The sequence below is a fragment of the Rhinatrema bivittatum genome, chromosome 8 (assembly GCF_901001135.1).
Source record: "Rhinatrema bivittatum chromosome 8, aRhiBiv1.1, whole genome shotgun sequence".
Classification (NCBI taxonomy): Eukaryota; Metazoa; Chordata; class Amphibia; order Gymnophiona; family Rhinatrematidae; genus Rhinatrema; species Rhinatrema bivittatum.
This window is the reverse complement of record NC_042622.1, coordinates 29,018,072-29,036,248: the sequence shown is the minus strand read 5'-3', so window position 1 is coordinate 29,036,248 and position 18,177 is coordinate 29,018,072. Positions and strand designations below refer to the sequence as shown.

Sequence of the window (18,177 nt, the reverse complement as noted above, 5' to 3'; positions counted from 1 at the left end):
TTTCACAGAGCCCAACGTGAATGCACCTGCTGCAGTCTTAGATACTACAGGCTTAACTGTGGATTTTTCATGTACCACTAACAGGTTTTGTTTGCTTTCTTATAAAAGTCATCTCATGGCTACAGCAAACTCTTAACTTCAGCCTCTCTTGCCTCAAAACTGTTCAGTTTGCAAGTTGTATTCAAATTACTTCTGCTTAATAGTTTAATGAAAAGCCTGGCAGAATAATGTCCTATTGCAAAGCCGGGTTGTCGTGTATTGTAGAGGAATAATCTTCTGGATAAAGATCTTTTACTTTTAACCAATATACAGCAAATATCACTGATTTTTACAGGGTCCGCTCCCAAATACATGTGGCCACTTCTGGGAGATGGTTTGGGAACAGAAAAGCAGGGGTGTTGTCATGCTGAACAGAGTGATAGAAAAGGGATCAGTAAGTACTTTAAATGCTCTTAATCATGGAATACGATTCTCTATTCACAATGTATAGCTATGAGTTGGTGTGACTTACTCTGCATTCTCTATATAATTGCTTAGACTCGGCTGGGATTTATGGCACATTGTGTCCATCTTTCCTATTCTCTGGCACTAACCATGCCAAACGAATTGTTTCAGGCGTTACTATAATACCTACTAGTTTGAGCTTGATGGACAACTGTGGCAATCTATTTAATAAAGACTTGCCTACTTTCTAAAGGGAAGGAAAGCATATGAGATTATCTGTGTTTCCCCCACACTCCACCCCTGAAATAACTTTTTTTTCTGGTGTCCTATTGACTTGAAATTTTGAGGCAGAAAAGGGGCATAAGGATTCTGACTGGGTTTCTTTTTTTTTTTTTCCCCTCAAGATACATGCGTATGCACAGGCCTGCATTCGTGTTTCTTGTTCTGTCCTACTTTTTATAACATTGTGGTAGAGGTCCTCTGCTGGGCCTCTGCTTATACCACCACTTTCAGCTTCATCGTGTTCATCTCCCACAATTGTCCTTCCATCCATAAGCATGCTTGGAAGGTCGGCTTTATTAGATTTAGTTTGTGAAAACTCTTGGAGATGTGACACCTCCATTTGCGAATATATTGAACAAATCCTGTTTTCAGATAGTAGCAATGGCTCTGACCTAGTGGTCCCCAAATCCAGTTCTTGAGAAATTCCAACATCCAAAATTAATATTCATACTTTCATACATTTGGTCTAGGAATCAGGATAAATTACATATTTTAAAAACCCTGAAAAGCAATACCTATTGGGGGTTGTCAAGCACCAGATGTGGGAACCATGGAGCAGTTGGCTTGAAAAGGTAACCTTTCCAGTATCAGAGAGAGAGAGACAAACCTCATGTATGAGGGCATGAATGTCTGTGAATGATGGCCATCTGATTACTTAGCTGTCATAAAGCAGCATTAAAAATCTTACTTTTTTCAGTTTATTGTAGAAGTCCATGTTGTGCTGAATCCATCTACAGAATAATAGCATGTAAAAAGGTTTTCATAGATAGGAGCAATTCAATATAATGTGCCTCTGTTAAAATGAATTTACTGTACTAATACAAAAGTTAAGCATGGATAGAAAGACCTGGGTACTCTCAATCTTATGTACATTCACACAGAATAACTCGTAAGTTAGTCTAATAAAACAAGTCATTACCTGCAGAGAACAGTTTCTCTCCTAGGACAAGCAGGATGGTAGTTCTCACAGATGGGTGACATCATCAGAGCCAGGCATGGAAAACTTTTGTCAAAGTTTCTAGAAGCTTTGACTAGCACACTGAGCATGCCACGCAAGGTCCCTCTTTGGTCTCTCTTTTTCCGCGGTGCAGTTGCCTTGCAGTTTTTGGAGCTCTGCTTATTTGCCTTTAGGCGCTTTAAATTCGCAATTTTTCTCTGGTCCATTGTCTGGTCCCCCTTTGTGGTCAGTGTATTCTCCTCAGCGCAGTATGTAAACATTTTTCTTCCTTCTTCGCAGTCTATTCCCAGCATCCCACTTCTTGGTGTCCCCCGGTCATCGACTGCATGCCGGCTGTTTTTCATGGCATCATCTGGCTTCCATCAGTGCCCCCAGTGCCTGCAGACTGTCTATCATGGATCCGCATGAGGTTTGGTCAATGCCCCCAGGCAGATGATGCAGTGTCTATGCTTGCGGGATCTCCCATGGTGCTCGGCCCGGTCTTTCCCCGGTGCCGAGTAGGTGAAGGATCCCAGTGTCCTGGGACCGGTGAGACCATGGGGGATCGCTCACCGGCCCCTCGGTCTGTAGTCTATGCCATCGGGGGTGTGGTGAGGAGGGGGCCTATCGAATGGTTCTCCTCTACCCCCAGGTGTCGATGACTCCGTGGGCGTGGATGGAGCTGATTTTTTGAACCAAAACGTTTCTCAATTTTGTCGAGGTGAGCACAGCGTCCCAGGGTGTTACTGTGTGAGCAGTCTGGTGAGGAAGTCACCGGTCTCCAGGGCATCGGGATCCTCCGCCGCCTCAGCGCTAGGGAAAGACCGGGCCAAGCACCGTGGGAGATCCCGCAAGCATCGACACTGGTCGCCGTTGGCACTTGGCTCAGGTGCAGTGTTGGTGGCTGCCGTACCACCACCACCAAAGCAACCCCAAGTTACGGAGGCCCCATCCTCCGATAAACACAGGAATCCCAGGCATTCGTCAATATCAGTGCTGGGCACCGTGCCCCCTCGAAAAACCAAGGAGGCACTGGTGACTTCTTGTCCCCTTCCCTCAGACCTTTCTTCACCAGGCTTCCAGGAGGAGTTGGACCGCAGAATGCAGTGCTCCAAGCTGTACGGAGCGTTGAGCTGCCCCCACCACTGTCCCCCATACCAGTGCTGGAGTCTCCGTTGTCTATCCTGGCGCCCCTGCTTGAGCGTCTGGATGTCCTCTTGGGTGCCATCCTGACTCAGCCGGTGTCTGAGGGACACTCTGTTTCCCCAGTGGCTACCGATGCCTCCCTCTGGAGCGATTACCATCATTCGGTCCTCCTCCGAGGAAGATGCGTCTGGCACTGCAGTCCCGAAACCTTGGTTCCCCGAGCCTTTACCTGGACCCTCCAGCAGCTCCCGGTGCCCCCCGTTACTGGTGGGACTGTGCCTTTGTGGCCCTCTGAACCCAGGGCCAGGTATTCGCACGGCCTCACCCGTGTAGGTCCCACAATGATCTTAACAAGGAAGGAAGGCCCTTATGACCTGTGGGGGAATGATTCTTCAGAATCTTCTTCTGAAGTTTCTGACAACCCCCTATCAGAGCCTTCTCCACTGGAGGAAAGGCATCGGTCTGCTCCGGAGGACCTCTCCTCTGCAGGTTTCGTCAGGGCCGTGGCAGAACCTGTCCCCTTCCAGCTTCTCACGGAGGAGGATGTGCGACTTAAAATGTTGGAGGTCCTCCAATTTGTCGACGCTCCTATGGAGATGATAGCTGTTCCCAATCATGACATCTTTAAGGATCTTCTCCTTCGGATGTGGGAACACCCGATATCCATCTCCCCAGCGAAGAGGAAGCCAGATGCCACCTACCTGGTACCGCAGGCCTTAGGGTTTGAGAAGCATCATCTCCCTCACCAGTCTGTAATTGTGGAGTCTGCTCTCAAAAAGGCCAAATGCTCCCGCACCCATGCCTCTGCCCCTCTGGGGCAGGAACATAAGAGAACTGGGTGCTCTGGGTAGGAACGTTTTTCAGGGTGCTATGCTTATCGCCTGTATCACTTCCTACCAGTTGTACAAGACTCAGTACAACTGAAACCTGTGGAAGCAGGTCCAGGAGCTGGCAGAATGCCTCCTGCAATAGGATCTGGAAGCTGGGAAACATGAGGCGAGATCCACCTATGATGTTTTTGAGACAGCAGCCCGAGTGGTCACCGTAGGCATCGGCACCTGTAGGATGGCCTAGCTCCATGCTTCCGACCTTTTGACCAGAGGTGCAGGAGAAGCTGGCTGACCTAGCTCGTACAGGTGAAAACAGTTTGGAGATAAGTCAGAGATGCGGTAGCTCAGTTGAAGGATCACCATGAAACCCTTCAAAAACTCTCCGCTAGTGCTTCAGACCCTCCATCCTCTGCCAGGAAATCTTCCAGACCCAGCTCCAGGAAGTCCTTTTACAGGCAGAGGAAATATTACCCCCCCCTGCCTCTCGGACTCACACACCCCGTGCTAGCTCCAGGGGTTGTTGCTCCTGTCAACAGCGGGCGCCCCAGCCTGCCCCTCAGCAGGCTCCAGCTACTGGCTTTTGACTGGAGGCAAGGGAGCATGGCCCAGCAAGACGCACCCCTGATGCAGGATCCCCCAGTGGACGGCAGACTTCTTTTGCTTCGCCCACCATTGGGCAGTCATCACCTCGGACCTTTGGGTCCAATTTTAGATGTATCCCAGGGGGCTCTCCCCCATGTCCATCGTGGGGTTTGTCTGCCCAGCAGGCCATACTTCGAACAGAGCTATCCACTCTTCTTGCGGCAGGAGCGGTAGAGCCCGTTCCTCAGCAGGGCCGAGGGTTCTATTCGAGGTATTTCCTCATACCAAAGAGGATTGGGGGCTTACGTCCCATTCTCGATCTCAGGGCATTGAACAAGTTTCTCGCAAGAGAAAAGTTCAAAGTGTTTTCTCTGGGCACTCTGATTCCCCTTCTCAAAAGAGGAGACTGACTCTGTTCCCTCGATTTCAAAGACGCATACGTCCACATTGCCATTTTCCCCAAGCACAGAAAGTACCTTCGCTTTGTACTGGGGAGGGCTCACTACCAGTACAGAGTGCTGCTCTTTGGCTTGGCCTCACCTCTCCCCCCTCCATAACTCCTTCCCTCTCTAACATCCTCCTCCAGAATTATACAATCAATGATACTCCTCCCGCCTAGGTCACGTGACCATTCTTCAACCCTCCCCGAGTTTTTATACCCCTGTTACATGTAACTTTATTCTTCCCTCTCAATTTCAATATATTTATCCCCCTGTTATTTGTAAACCGACGTGATATGTCTATGGACCTTGGTATATAAAAGCTTTTAAATAAATAAAATCTTCACCATATGCCTGGCAGTTGTGGCTACGCACCTAAGGCGCCGTGTGGTGAACGTCTTTCCCTACTTTGACAACTGGCTGGTCAAGAGTGACTCCCACACTGGGGCACTGGATGCTCTGGCCCTGACAATGCTGATGCTGAAATCTTTGGGTTTCGTCATCAACTACCCAAAATCTCACCTCTGCCTGGCTCCCCAGCTGGACTTCATAAGAGCCAGACTGTTCACAGTTCAGGCGAAGGCATTCTTGCCCCACGATCGGGCCCTGGCCCTTTCTTCTTTGGCAACCTTGTGCACAACAGTCGGAATGTGAGTGCATGCCTTCTGCTTTGCTTGCTGGGCCACATGGTGGCCTCGGTCCATGTTGTCCCAATAGCTCGCCTTTGCATCCGCAGTGCACAATGGACATTGCGGTCACAATGGCAGCAGGCATCCCAGGACCTCAGGTTGCATATCTCAGTCACACAACCTCTAAAGATCTCTCTGTCCTGGTGAGTGAATCTCTCCAATTTAGAGCAGGGGATTCCCTGCCTCAGGTAGTGCTTACCACCGATGCCTCTCCTCAGGGCTGGGAGCCTATGTGGATGGCATCCACAAACAAGGTCCCTGGACTGCTCAGGAAGCTCTCTGCTAGATAAACGTCTTAAAACTTCGGGCAATTCGTTATGCTCTCTGGGCTTTCCACGACCGGATGTCCAACAAAGACAGTCCTACTTCAGATGGACAAGCAAGTAGGCACGGAGTTGTTCCTCCTCTGTCAGGAGGTGGTACATTTCTGGTCATGGGCTCTGTTGCAGGGGATGTCACTGCGAGCAACATACTTTCCCTGGACTCTGAACATGCTGACAGACTGCCTAAGCCGCTCTTTCCAGCCGCACGAGTGGGGAACCCTGGATGTGGACCTCTTAGTCACCCTGCACAATTGCAAAGTGAGCAATATTTGCTCCTGATTCATGTGGGACGGACATCCAGCCTCTGACGCCTTCTTCCTTCACTGGGGAAAGGGTCTCCTGTATGCGTATCCCCCTCTTCTTCTCTTGAAGACTCTTCTGAAGCTTCAACAGGACTGAGGGACCATAATCCTCATGGTGCCCTACTGGCCCAGGCAGGTCTGATTCCCTCTCCTCTGAGAGATTAGGGATCTTGGCTGATCTCATAACTCAGAACCAGGGCAGCCTGCACCATCCAAACCTCTGGACACTGGCCTTGATGGCTTGGATGTTGAGCGCCTAGTCCTTCAACCCCTGGAACTCTTGGAACACGTCTCCCAGGTGCTGATGGCTTCTAGAAAGTCTTCCACCAGGAAGTCTTACAGGTTGAAATAGAAGTTCGCTGCCTGGTGTGAGGAGCATGGCTTAGATCCGTTCATCTCCCCTCTTCAGGTTCTTGGACTATTTGTGGCACCTTTCCAAGTCTGGGCTTAAAACCACATTGGTCAGGGTTCATCTCAGTGCGGTTTGCACATACTATCGGGGTGTCACTGGTACACCCATATCTGTGCAGCCTATAGTAGGTCGCTTTATGAAGGGTCTGCTCCAACTAAAACTCCCTCTTCAGCCTCCTGTTATGTCCTGGAACCTTAACGTTGTCCTGACACGGCTCATGCGTCCTCACTTTGTGCCCTTGCACTCCTGCGACACAAAGTTCCTCACCTGGAAAGTTATATTCCGAATGGCAATCAGTTTGGCTCGTAGAGTTAGTGAGCTTCAGGCCTCTGTCACGTACCCGCCGTACACGAAGTTCTTTCATGATAGTGTGGTCCTGCATATGCACCCCAAGTTGCTGCCTAAGGTTGTGACTGATTTTCACATCAATCAGTCCATTGTTTTGCCCACGTTCTTTCCGAGATCTCATTCCCATCCAGGTGAACGGGCTCTCCATACGTTAGATTACAAGAGGTCTCTAGCTTTCTATTTGGAACGCACAGCGAGTTACTGGCAATGCCCTCAGCTCTTTGTTTCTTTCGATAACAACAGGCTAGGAGCTGCAGTGGGCAAATAAACCTTATCTAACTGGCTGGCGAACTGCATTGCTTTCTGCTGTGCACAAGCAGGCCTTCAGCTTGGAGGCCAAATCAAAGCTCGCTCTGTGAGTGCCATGGCAACATCTGTAGCCCACCTGCGGGCAGTTCCCGTTGCCGACATTTGCTGAGCAGAGGCATGGAGTTCCCTGCACATATTCACTGTCCACTACTGCTTGGACAAAGATGGTCGGCAAGACAATACCTTAGGCCAATCTGTCCTACGCAATCTCTTCCAGGTTTAAACCCAACTCTTCCTTCCTATGACCCCTGTTGGGAATCATGCTATCTCCCTACTGACCAACAGCACCACAGTTGTTGTGCCTGTCAACACTTTGTTCTGTAACTGTTGGTCTTAGTTGTTGCTGGGGTCAGCCTGGAGCTTGGTATTAACCCATCTGTGAGGGCTACCATCCTGTTTGTTCTAGGAGAAAGTGCAGTTGTGTACCTGTAACAGATGTTCTCCTAGGACCGCAGGATGTTAGTCCTCAGGAATCCTGCCCGCCACCCTGCGTAGTTGGGTTCTCCTGCGTTTTGTTTTTATTTTTTCGCTCATATTTTCTCTGTTATGAGACTGAAGGGGTACCTCGCATGGACGCGCAGATAGTGGCATTCTGGGCGTACTCAGTGTGCTAGTCAAAGCTTCTAGAAATTTTGACACAAGTTTTCTGTGCCGGGCTCCATCTGATGATGCAACCCATCTGTGAGGACTAACATCCTGCTGTCCTAGGAGAACACCTGTTACAGGTAAGTAACACTGCTTTCCCCAGGACCAAAATGTCAGTGCTACTAGAACACCGCATTTATTATGGGCAAACATTGCAATGTAAAAAAGCACAAATAAGGCCAAGGGTCATAAGAGCTCTCCCAGAATTTATTCTAGAATTATGCAGTGACCAATGCCACACAAGAAAATGACAACCACAGTGAATCCTATCTGCCAAAATGACCTCTAGCTCACAACAGCCCATCAGAGAGCACAAAGTATCATTACCCGAGAAGTGTACATAGACTTTGACTAGAGATCTTTTATAACATTTACTCCTGGGAGAATTGTGACAGAAACCCAAAATTCTGCATAATTTATATTGGTCAAAATAACACAATTTACATGACAGTCTTTAATTTTAAATTAATACAGAAAAAAGTTATTACTTAAAGGTGCAAAATTTTAAATATTTTGAGCAGAATTTCCCTGTAAATTCACTGTAAGTGTCCCTTCCACTCTCTCTCCTTACTCCTCTGGCTACTTTACCCTCTCAGGCCCCAACTCCTCTACCTGCCAGTATCTCTCCCCTCCATCTCTAGGCTCAACTCCTTCCACTCTATCGCCAGTCCCAGAGTTTGACCCCATTCTCAGTACTGCCCTTCACACACACACATACTCCCTCTCTCTGGTGCACATACACACACCTTCATACAGGCTCCCTCACTCTCTTGCATATATACCCACAACAGCTCCCTTTCTGAATCATGCATATACCCTCACACAGGCTACCTATGTCTCCCTATCACACACCCCTTCACCCAGGCTCTCTCTCACACATACACAATCTCTTCATACAGGCTAGCACCCTCACATACACACGATCCCTTTTTCGTATGCACCAGCTCTCAATCTCTCACACCATACACACGCCTTCATAATCTCCTCAAATAGGCTCCCTCTCTCTGACACCCACATTCGAGTATCCCCTCCTCTCTCTCTCACACCCCTTCCCCCCTCTTCTCTCACATCCCTTCCCCCTCTTCTCTCACACACGCAACTCCTCTCTCACTGGGGCCTTTATTGTTGCTATGAGCGGAGCGCATCCCATAGCACGCTGGGGCCTTCATCTTCGCCGCAAACATGTCTACCATTTTCTGTGCAGAATTTGGCAATTCTGCACAGGGGGGAATTCTGTGCAAATTTTGTGCTCCGCAGCTGCATAGAATTCCCCCAGGACTAAACATTAGATGGAAGAAAAATTAGCTTTAATGAGATTGGTGTATATCTACCAGTTTTAGTGCAGTATCCTTAAACCTTTGAAAGTGTTATATTTGAAAACCCTGTTCACAGGATACTTATTGAAGGTTCAGCTCCTGATGTAATGTTTCTCCTGTTCTTTTTTTTTTTTTTTTTTTTTAATTGTTTTGCCATCCCTATTGATCAAATTTAAGTTAAATGTGATGGAACGAATTTTCAGTAAAATTCCTCCTAACTGCCAGTAATTTCCTTAGAATTGAACAAACCAGAAAATGGACAAGAGCCCTTGAGACAGATTGCTAATGCTTCTCAGTAGATGGACTTTGAAACCTGATGTTGACCATAATGGAAATGTTATGATTTGCAGGATCCTTTGGTGCAGGAACTCCAGACTTAATGCTGGTTGGTCATCTTTAGATTTTAATTAAAGTACCAGCTCAGAAAGGTCAAATGTTTGCCTCCAGTTGGTGGATATTTAGATGTGTGTATAGATATAACTATATTTGTATTGCTTATTTGTTTATTGAGATGCAAGCTTATTTTTAGGGACTGGAAGTCTTTTGGTAATAACATTTTTATAAGTGCTCCATTAAATTGTTAATGGAATTTTATGGTGAGTTCAGTGGGGTTCATTTATTACTACTGAAGACTTAAATTAAAAAAAACCCCAAAAAATCCATTCTAAATGTATTCCTTCCATAGGCAAATAAATGTAATTGTGTCCCTGCAACCATGGCTCAGGCAATAGCTCAGCTTGCTGTGGTCTAGGGGATCCAGGTTTGGATTCCCATCCATTGATTGGTTGGGCCTGGGCTTACTCTGAAACTGATGGATTCGGATCCTGGAAGGAGGGGGAAGATGGTTGCCAATATTGTGGCAGCCCCAGTGGCGTAGCAAGAGTCTCCAGTGCCTGGGGGGGGGGGGGTCAATACATTTGTGTTGCCTCCCCTGTGCACCCTTCCCATCACTACCACCTTCCTTGTGGAAATACTTAAGGTGGCAGAAACAGACTCTCCTCGCCTTCTACCGACATGTGGCTGAAGAAACAAAAAGAGGCCCCCCCTGTGTGTCCGGCGCCTGGGGGGGGGGCTTTGACCCGCCCCTCTCCCTCCGCTACATCACTGGGCAGCCCTTGTCCGCCAACAAGTGGTGTTGAAGATGTGCCTCAAAGGAAACAGCACCAGCCTTTGAGCTGGCAAGGGTTTCCTGAGCTACTCGGGCACGCCATCTGAGGAGAGGGAAGTAACAGGCATGTCTGGGAGAGGAAAATGGGACAAAGGCGGAATTAAACATAAAAGAATGGTATATCTTGTTTGGAAAAGCTATTTTTCCTACATAGTTGGGAAACCTTGACTAGCACCCCGTATTCATGGGATTTTGGTTTGCTCAGTTGTTGGATTTAGTTCCCACCTATTCATTGGGTGAGTTACATTTAGGTACAGTAGGAATGTCCTTGTCACCAGAGCTATAATCTGAGTTTGCGCTGGAATCAGTGGAGGGTGGCTTGATTTCCCCATTGAACCCTGGCTTCCCTGGTTCTCAGCCTGCTGCTATAACCACTGGGCTATTCTCTCCAATATGATTGTAGACGTGAGGTTCATTATCACTTTGCAGACGTGAGAAGGCACTCTGCTGACGTCAACATTTGGAAAACAGCAGGGAAAACTCATGACATGTCAGTGCATAGTAAGGGCAGAAAGCCCAAAACACCCCCATGCCAATCTGTTCACTGCTTTCTTTTAATTACCCTCTGAAATGCATATGCAACCCTGCTCCACAGGACCCAGGGTCATGGAATGATTTAGCGAGTGAAAAATACAACAAAATAAATGAGGAAAAATGCAGCATAAAGACACATGGCAAAGCTCTTGGGGAAGAATGCAGTGTATCAGGAAAATACCAAGTAGCAACAAGTGCAGTCTTGAAAGGCAAACCTATATCAACCTCCCTTCCCATCCCACCATCCAAAAACGCCTTTTCCAGTGTCAGCATTTCACCTTCTCCATAACATAAACAGCTCTCCTGCCTGTACAGGTGCGACACGGAAGAGGCCATGAGCACCACCTCCTGCAAACCACATGCCTACCTCCAGACCAACATTGATGGTGCTGACATGACCTGGGCCAGTTTGAAAAGCACCTGTACATATCACAGCTTAGATAAGATCATAACAAACTACAAATCACCCTCCTAGCCAGCATGTGAGAACTCTAAACTTTGCACCCAGTGAGAGAATTCATGGATGCATACAGGAGATGGCTTGAAGAACCCTCCAAGGGTTCTCCCTGGTGTCTGAGTGCTAGTCCAGGAAGACCAGCTGTAGAAAAGGTGATGGTCCAGCAATGGAAAGATGTTCCTAATGTCATCCAAGAATCCTTGTTAAATTCTTGCTGTGATAGCACGAGCATAATGGAGTGACACAACTGGCAGCTGTATGAATGCTGGTACAGAATGAACCATTACTTACTGAGAAGCTTAAATAAAGCACTCCCCTGGGGTGTGAGAGAACAGGCTGATTCATGATGTAAGATCATTTACCAGTAAACCTATGTTATTTCCAGATCTTTCTCTTTCCCAGGATTGTGCAATATTTAACCAGGAATGGAGCATTATACAGGAAATTCTAGACGTTCAGGCTCTATTTACATGAGCATCAGAAAGACAGCGGAGTTCGTCTATAAACCTGAGCTAAAACTTAGGGAATGCAGTGTAGAACTAGGCATCTTTATTAAGGCAGCAAAAGCAGGGTTCAGACGCGCCTTGCTTTGCTATTTAGTGAATAGCAAGGGGTGGACAGTTTATAAAATTAATGTGTGTGGGGGTGGGGGGGGGGGGGTTTGCTTGGTTTTGTACCCACAGACCTGTGAGTGAATTTTCCAAGGGGAACTGCCTGCAAATGTTCCCTTTGAAAGTTCCAGAGCTTGGCGGCATCATGAGACCTTTCCTCATGGACTGCGCAGCTGCAAAGTCAAGCCATAAAGCAGGCGTGGCGGACTCCGGCCATCGAGAGCCACAAAGGCCAGGCTTTCAGGATATCCACAATGAATATGCATGAGAGAGATTTGCATACAATGGAGGGAGTGCATTCAAATGTTTCTCATGCATATGCATTAGTTTAGTTTATAAAAAATGTTACTCGCCTATGCCAAAAGGCACTAAGCAATGTACAAGTATGCATTCATAATATAAAAATCAATAGATGCAAAACTAATACAAGGACCAAACCAGTATGGCATCTACAATCATGTTAATGTCCAACTGAGCAAGAAGCAATAAGTCATTGCTGCCTTCTTTTATGCTTACTCAGTCAAAGGCTTGTTTCAATAGAAATGCCTTTAACAATGATTTAAAGGTCTTCACACATTCAGACTGCCTCAGGTCTGTTGGGAGAGTGTTCTATAGCTGAGAAACTATAATTGAAAAAGCACTCTCTAGTCCCCACTAGATAAGCCTGTTTTAGGGAGGGAACATCCAGCAAACATTTCTGATTAGATCATAGATCTTGTGGGTTGGTAATTCGGAGCAATGCATTTGCCTAGGGAAATGAAGTTACTTTTAACCGTTTCTGCACAATTGGAAAAATTCTGAAATTGATCCTAGGTTCAATGGGAAGCCAACAGGGCTTATGTAACACAGGGATGATATGATCCCTGCTATTCTTTCCTTCAGTACGGCTCGTGGTGGCATTTTGCAAACACCACTGCGAAAACCTGGCCCGTCTGCGGTACCCCCCTGCCATAAAGCATGCATGGGGATTTCAAAATAAGACCTTTTAGGCTTTTTCAGAAGTTCTGTTATTGAGGGTTTATATCTCAAGTCGTTTTAAAGTCTTATTTCCAAAGCGGACAAGTCCTTAAATGCTGACTTTATTCTTTCTTGCTGGAAAACAAATTTGTTTCTTATTAAGTTGCTTTTCCTTGGTACTGTGGCCCAGCAAGCTTGTATGCAATATGCTGGCATGCCTCAGGCACACTGTGAAAAGGAGAGGGAAGAGAGAGATTGGCCACTATCATGGTGGCCCCAGCTGGCCATAGAGCAGCCCAGCGGAGACCTCCCTCCAGCTTTCAGGTTACCTGTGCTGCCCAGGCACGCCATCTGGGTTGGAGGCTTAAGTAATGAGGGGAAAATAGGGTTAAAGGCACAAAGGCTGGTCTAAGGGTTCAGCTTTAAGATGAGATTCCCAGTTGGTGATGAGTTACAGAATGCTGGTTTGGGTATGGATTATGTTCTGGTTTATCTAAAGTTTGTAATTCATAAAGAGTGGTAACTTTGCATTAAAACAAACAAACCTAACTTTAAGATAATTAAAAAAAAAAAAAAAAAAGAATTTAAATGACCAAAAAAGAATTTATCCTCACATAATCAACTCATACAAATCTAAAATACAATAAGTCAGACAAATTATATGTGAGATTTTGTGAGTTGGGAAAACATTTTTTTGGTCAGTTTAAATTATTTTGTAATTGTTAGATTTTTTATTTTTTGTAGTGCAAGGTTTACCATTCTTTATTTATTACTTGTTGCTGTTATGGAACCTGTATAAAATCACTGCCAACCCTGCCCATCATCGGTCCCTTCTTTCTCCTTCTCTTCATTATTTCCAGCTCAGTTACAACCAATGTTGTGATCCTGGCACTATAAGCCTTTATTCTGAACTACCTGGGGATTTTTCTGCTGTTCTAACAGGATTCCCCTGCACACACACACACACACACACCTTCACTGTTCCTAGTTTGGCAATTTCAGCAATGGTTCTGATGCTGGGAGCCCTGCATCATGGGCTTTAAATCCAGCCACGAGGCATCACCCATGAGCCTCCTACAGCAGCTATGTAGTGCTAACTCTGCAGCATCCCCAGCCCCACCTGACCTGGGTATGGAGGACATGACTTGGATTGAATATCAGTTTTTAAACAAGGTAGAAACTGTTTATAAGCTTATGTAGATTGACCATTTAATTTTCTGTTTTCTCACTTTTTTTCAAATAAGAGGAAATTGCTGTGATATACAGGTATAATTAAATGGGTTTGAGGATCATTGTTTTTTGATAAGTAAATGCACAGTGAGTGCCAGTGATGGGTCATGTTGTGCACATAACCCTGAAGAAGTCATAGGGTTAAGATAAAAAGCAGATGCTGAGAATGTTGAAAGTGAAAAATAAGCCCAGATTGACCCAGCCTGCTAAAGGGAACATTCCTGGGAGAGAGAGATAATTCCAAAATGAATGTCAACATAGTAACATGGAATGTAAGTGATTTGAATAACCTGATAAAAAAGGAGGATACACACACAGGAGAAAGGTAGATAAAGCTCTATTGCAAGAAACTTATTTAATTGATGGTGAACATGAAAAAGTACAAAATAGATGGAGAGGGCAAATTAATTCTTATAACTCTAAGAAGAGTGGTAACAATATTAATAAATAGCTAGTTTTCACCTTGTACAGTACAGAGAAAGATCAAGAGGAGCATATGGTTTGGGTGACAGATATGCAATGGAATACCAAAATCTGTCTTGAATCTTATTTAATTTATTTTAACATTTCTAATCATGGTTTACACAGGTAACATGCATAAATTATGGACCAATAAAAATAAAAGCATAAAAATACAGTACAACAAAATAAATGCTACATGTATTTGTATTTTATCCCACAATAAATGCTACATTTATTTGTATTTTATCCCACAATATTTGTGTTTTGGTTATTTAAGTATCCCAGTTGTTCTTTAGATTTTATGTATTGACTAGCTTGTTTATTATTCTAATTATCTCATCTATTCAAATGTAAAGCGCAGTTGCTATCCGTTATGTTAAATGGAAACCGATGTGATGTTACTAAATGATTGTCAGTATAAAAAAATCTGCAAATAAATACATTTATTATAATTATGCGAGATCTCAAGAGCCATTGAAAGGCAAGCATAAATAAGTTTTTAATGTCTTCTTAAAGGATGCAAACGTGGGTTCAGCACAGAGTGCCTCTGGTAAGTCCTTCCAGAGGCAAGGGCCAGCAACTGAAAAAGCTCTGTCTCTGGTAATCTTCAGTCTTGCCAATTTAGGAGCTGGGACATCCAACACATTATTAACCAGATGGAGTTGTCTTGTAGGTTTGTACAACTGAAGCATGGATGCCAGCCATGTAGATGCATATTAATTTGTAAATGAGTACATATTTTATAATGAATTCTCCGTTTAATTGGTAACCAGTGTAGACGGTGAGAATGGGAATGATATAATTGGTGCATTTAGTTCCTGTCAAGATCCTTGCTGCGGTGTTCTGGATTACTTGAAGAGGGTGCATGACACAAGCTGGAACTCCAGTAAGTAGACAGTTACAATAGTCCAGGGAATTCTTGATGAGGTACTACAGAACTCTACAAAAATCTTGTTGATTTTATAATGGTTTAAGATTTCGGGGAGTTTGTAAAAGGAGGATTTGACCATGGTAAAGATAATGTTGCTTCATAGATTACGATCCAGTATGACTCATAAGTTTCTTGTAGGTTTTTTAATTAGAAGTTGCTGTCCATCAATAACAGGTGGGATTTGTAATGAAGTTTCTTTCATAGAGGAAAGTAACAGAATTTCAGTTTTGGTAATATTGAGCTGCAGATGATGAGAAGGCCAGCTTTTAACAGTATTCATGTATAAAGAAAATACATTGAAAGTATGGGACAAAAATAGAGTATAGGATAGGAAAAATTGTATGTCTGCATATACAGAATATTGTAATAAGACTTCTGATGTCACGAAGCTAAGAAGTCGCAAGAGAGAGGCGTGCCAGCTGGGCCTAATCTGTTTTCTCATGTTTTATACACCCTCCCATTCCTTCTTTGAGTGGCTGAGACAATATCTTTATGATTCACTTTGGGGGTTGTATGTGATGATGACAAAAATGCCTAGACAGACCAGAGGAAAAAGGGAACTTGGAGACTCAAAAATGGCATCAGAATTTGAGCAAGCCATGCAAGAGTTGAAGGCTGAATTTATAAAAGAAATTTCCAAAACTGGCTCAGCTGCGCTTGAAGACAAAATCAACAAACTGCAAGCATCTATTGATGACTTGAAAGATGGGATGGAGTCCCACACGAATTGGGTGCATGGCTTGGAACACAGAGTCTTAACCCAGGAAATGGAGATGGATTGATTGGAATCAGAAATTTCGGTCTTAAAAAAAGAGCATGCCCTTTTGCTAGAGAGACGGAGGACCAGGAAAACAGAAATTGCTGCAATCTACATTTAATTGAAATCGCAATGATCCAGATTTAATGCACTTAGCTCAGGTGTAGGTCCTGGAGGCCCTTGGCCTATCTTTAGAAACTGAGCCAATTGTAATTGAATGCATTCACAGAGTGGGACGCCAGGGACAAGCAGAAAATAAGCTGAGACCTGTGGTAGCAAAGATATTGAACTTTGCAGACCACCTTTCACCAGGGGAAGATCCTGTCAGACAAATCTGATTGACTTTTTTGACTGGGTGACTAGGGAATTGGATAGAGGAAGAGCGCTCGATTTCATCTACTTGGATTTCAGCAAAGCTTTTGATACTGTCCCGCACAGGAGGCTGGTGAGTAAAATGAGAAGCTTAGGAGTGAGTGCCGAGGTGGTGACCTGGATTGCAAACTGGTTGACAGACAGAAGACAATGTGTGATGGTAAATGGAACTTACTCTGAAGAGAGAGCGGTGTTAAGCGGAGTGCCGCAAGGATCGGTGTTGGGACCGATCCTGTTCAATATCTATGTGAGCAACATAGCGGACGAAATAGAAGGTAAGGTTTGTCTTTTTGCGGATGATATTAAGATCTGCAACAGAGTGGACAAGCCAGAAGGAGTGGAGTGAATGAGATGGGATTTAAGGAAGAGTGGTCGAAAATATGACAGCTGAGATTCAATGCCAAGGTGCAGAGACATGCATATGGGGTGCGGAAATCTGAAAAAACTGTATTCGATGGGGGGGTGAAGGGCTGATGTGCATGGAGCAGAAGAGAGACCTTGGGGTGACAGTGTCAAACGATCTGAAGTCAGGGAAACAATGTGACAAGGCGATAGCTAAAGCCAGAAGAATGCTGGGCGGCATAGAGAGAAGGATATCGAGTAAGAAAAGGGAAGTGATTATCCCCTTGTACAGGTCCTTGGTGAGGCCTCACCTGGAATACTGTGCTTTGTTCTGGAGATCGTATCTCCAAAGGGACAGAGACAGGATGAAGGCAGTCCAGAGAAGGGCGACCAAAAAGGTGGATGGTCTTCATCGAATGACTTATGAGGAGAGATTGAAGAATCTAAATATGTACACCCTGGAGGAAAGGAGGAACAGAGGTGACATGATACAGACTTTCAGATACTCGAAAGGTTTTAATGATCCAAAGACAACAACAAACCTTTTCCGTTGGAAAAAAATCAGCAGAACCAGGGGTCACGATTTGAAGCTCCAAGGAGGAAGACTCGGAACCAATGTCAGGAAGTTTTTTTTTCACGGAGAGGGTGGTGGATGCCTGGAACGCCCTTCCGGAGGAAGTGGTGAAGACCAAATCTGTGAAGGACTTCAAAGGGGGGTGGTATAAACACTGTGGATCCATAATGTCTAGAGGATGTGAATGAAGAGAGGGTGACTTGCAGGAAAGACAGCTAATACCTGGAGATAATACCCTTATTCAATAGACATACGCACTAATGCGACTACAACAGTGCTCTATGCTTCAACAGCAAGAGGAAATGTGGATAAAAGGATTTGCATTCACAAAAAAGCGGGGAGTAGCTTGCTTGTTACGGCGGTTACTACCCCAAACCAAACAAGCCTGATACTTCACTTTCAATGCATATCCAATGTAGCTCTCTGCTTCAACGTCAGGGATGAATGAAGAAAAGATGATTTTATATTCAGACAACAACCAACAAGGACTGAATTACACAGTCTGGGTAAACAAATAAGCATGGGTGTAGCTTGCTTGTTACGGTGGTTACTACCCCGAATCAGTTAAGCCTGATACTTCACTTTCAATACATATCCAGAGTAGCTCTCTGCTTCAACGGCAGGGGGGGATGAAGAAAGGTGGATTTATATTCAGATGACAACCAACAAGGACTAAATTGCACAGGCTGGGTAAGCAAATAAGCGTGGGAGTAGCTTGCTTATTGCGGCGGTTACTACCCCTAACCAGTTAAACTAGATATTTCACTTAGAAGCAGT

At 45.1% G+C, this 18,177-nt stretch overlaps 1 protein-coding gene across 1 annotated transcript in view; it reads left to right on the top strand.

Moving 5' to 3' along the window:
- The window catches only part of PTPN1 (protein tyrosine phosphatase non-receptor type 1), a 179,520-nt gene that overhangs the window by 99,386 nt on the left and 61,957 nt on the right, over positions 1–18,177 (top strand). Inside the window, exon 4 of the mRNA XM_029611687.1 lies at positions 335–433. Within this exon, the coding sequence (XP_029467547.1) occupies positions 335–433 (99 nt within the window). The remainder of the gene's footprint in view (positions 1–334; positions 434–18,177) is intronic.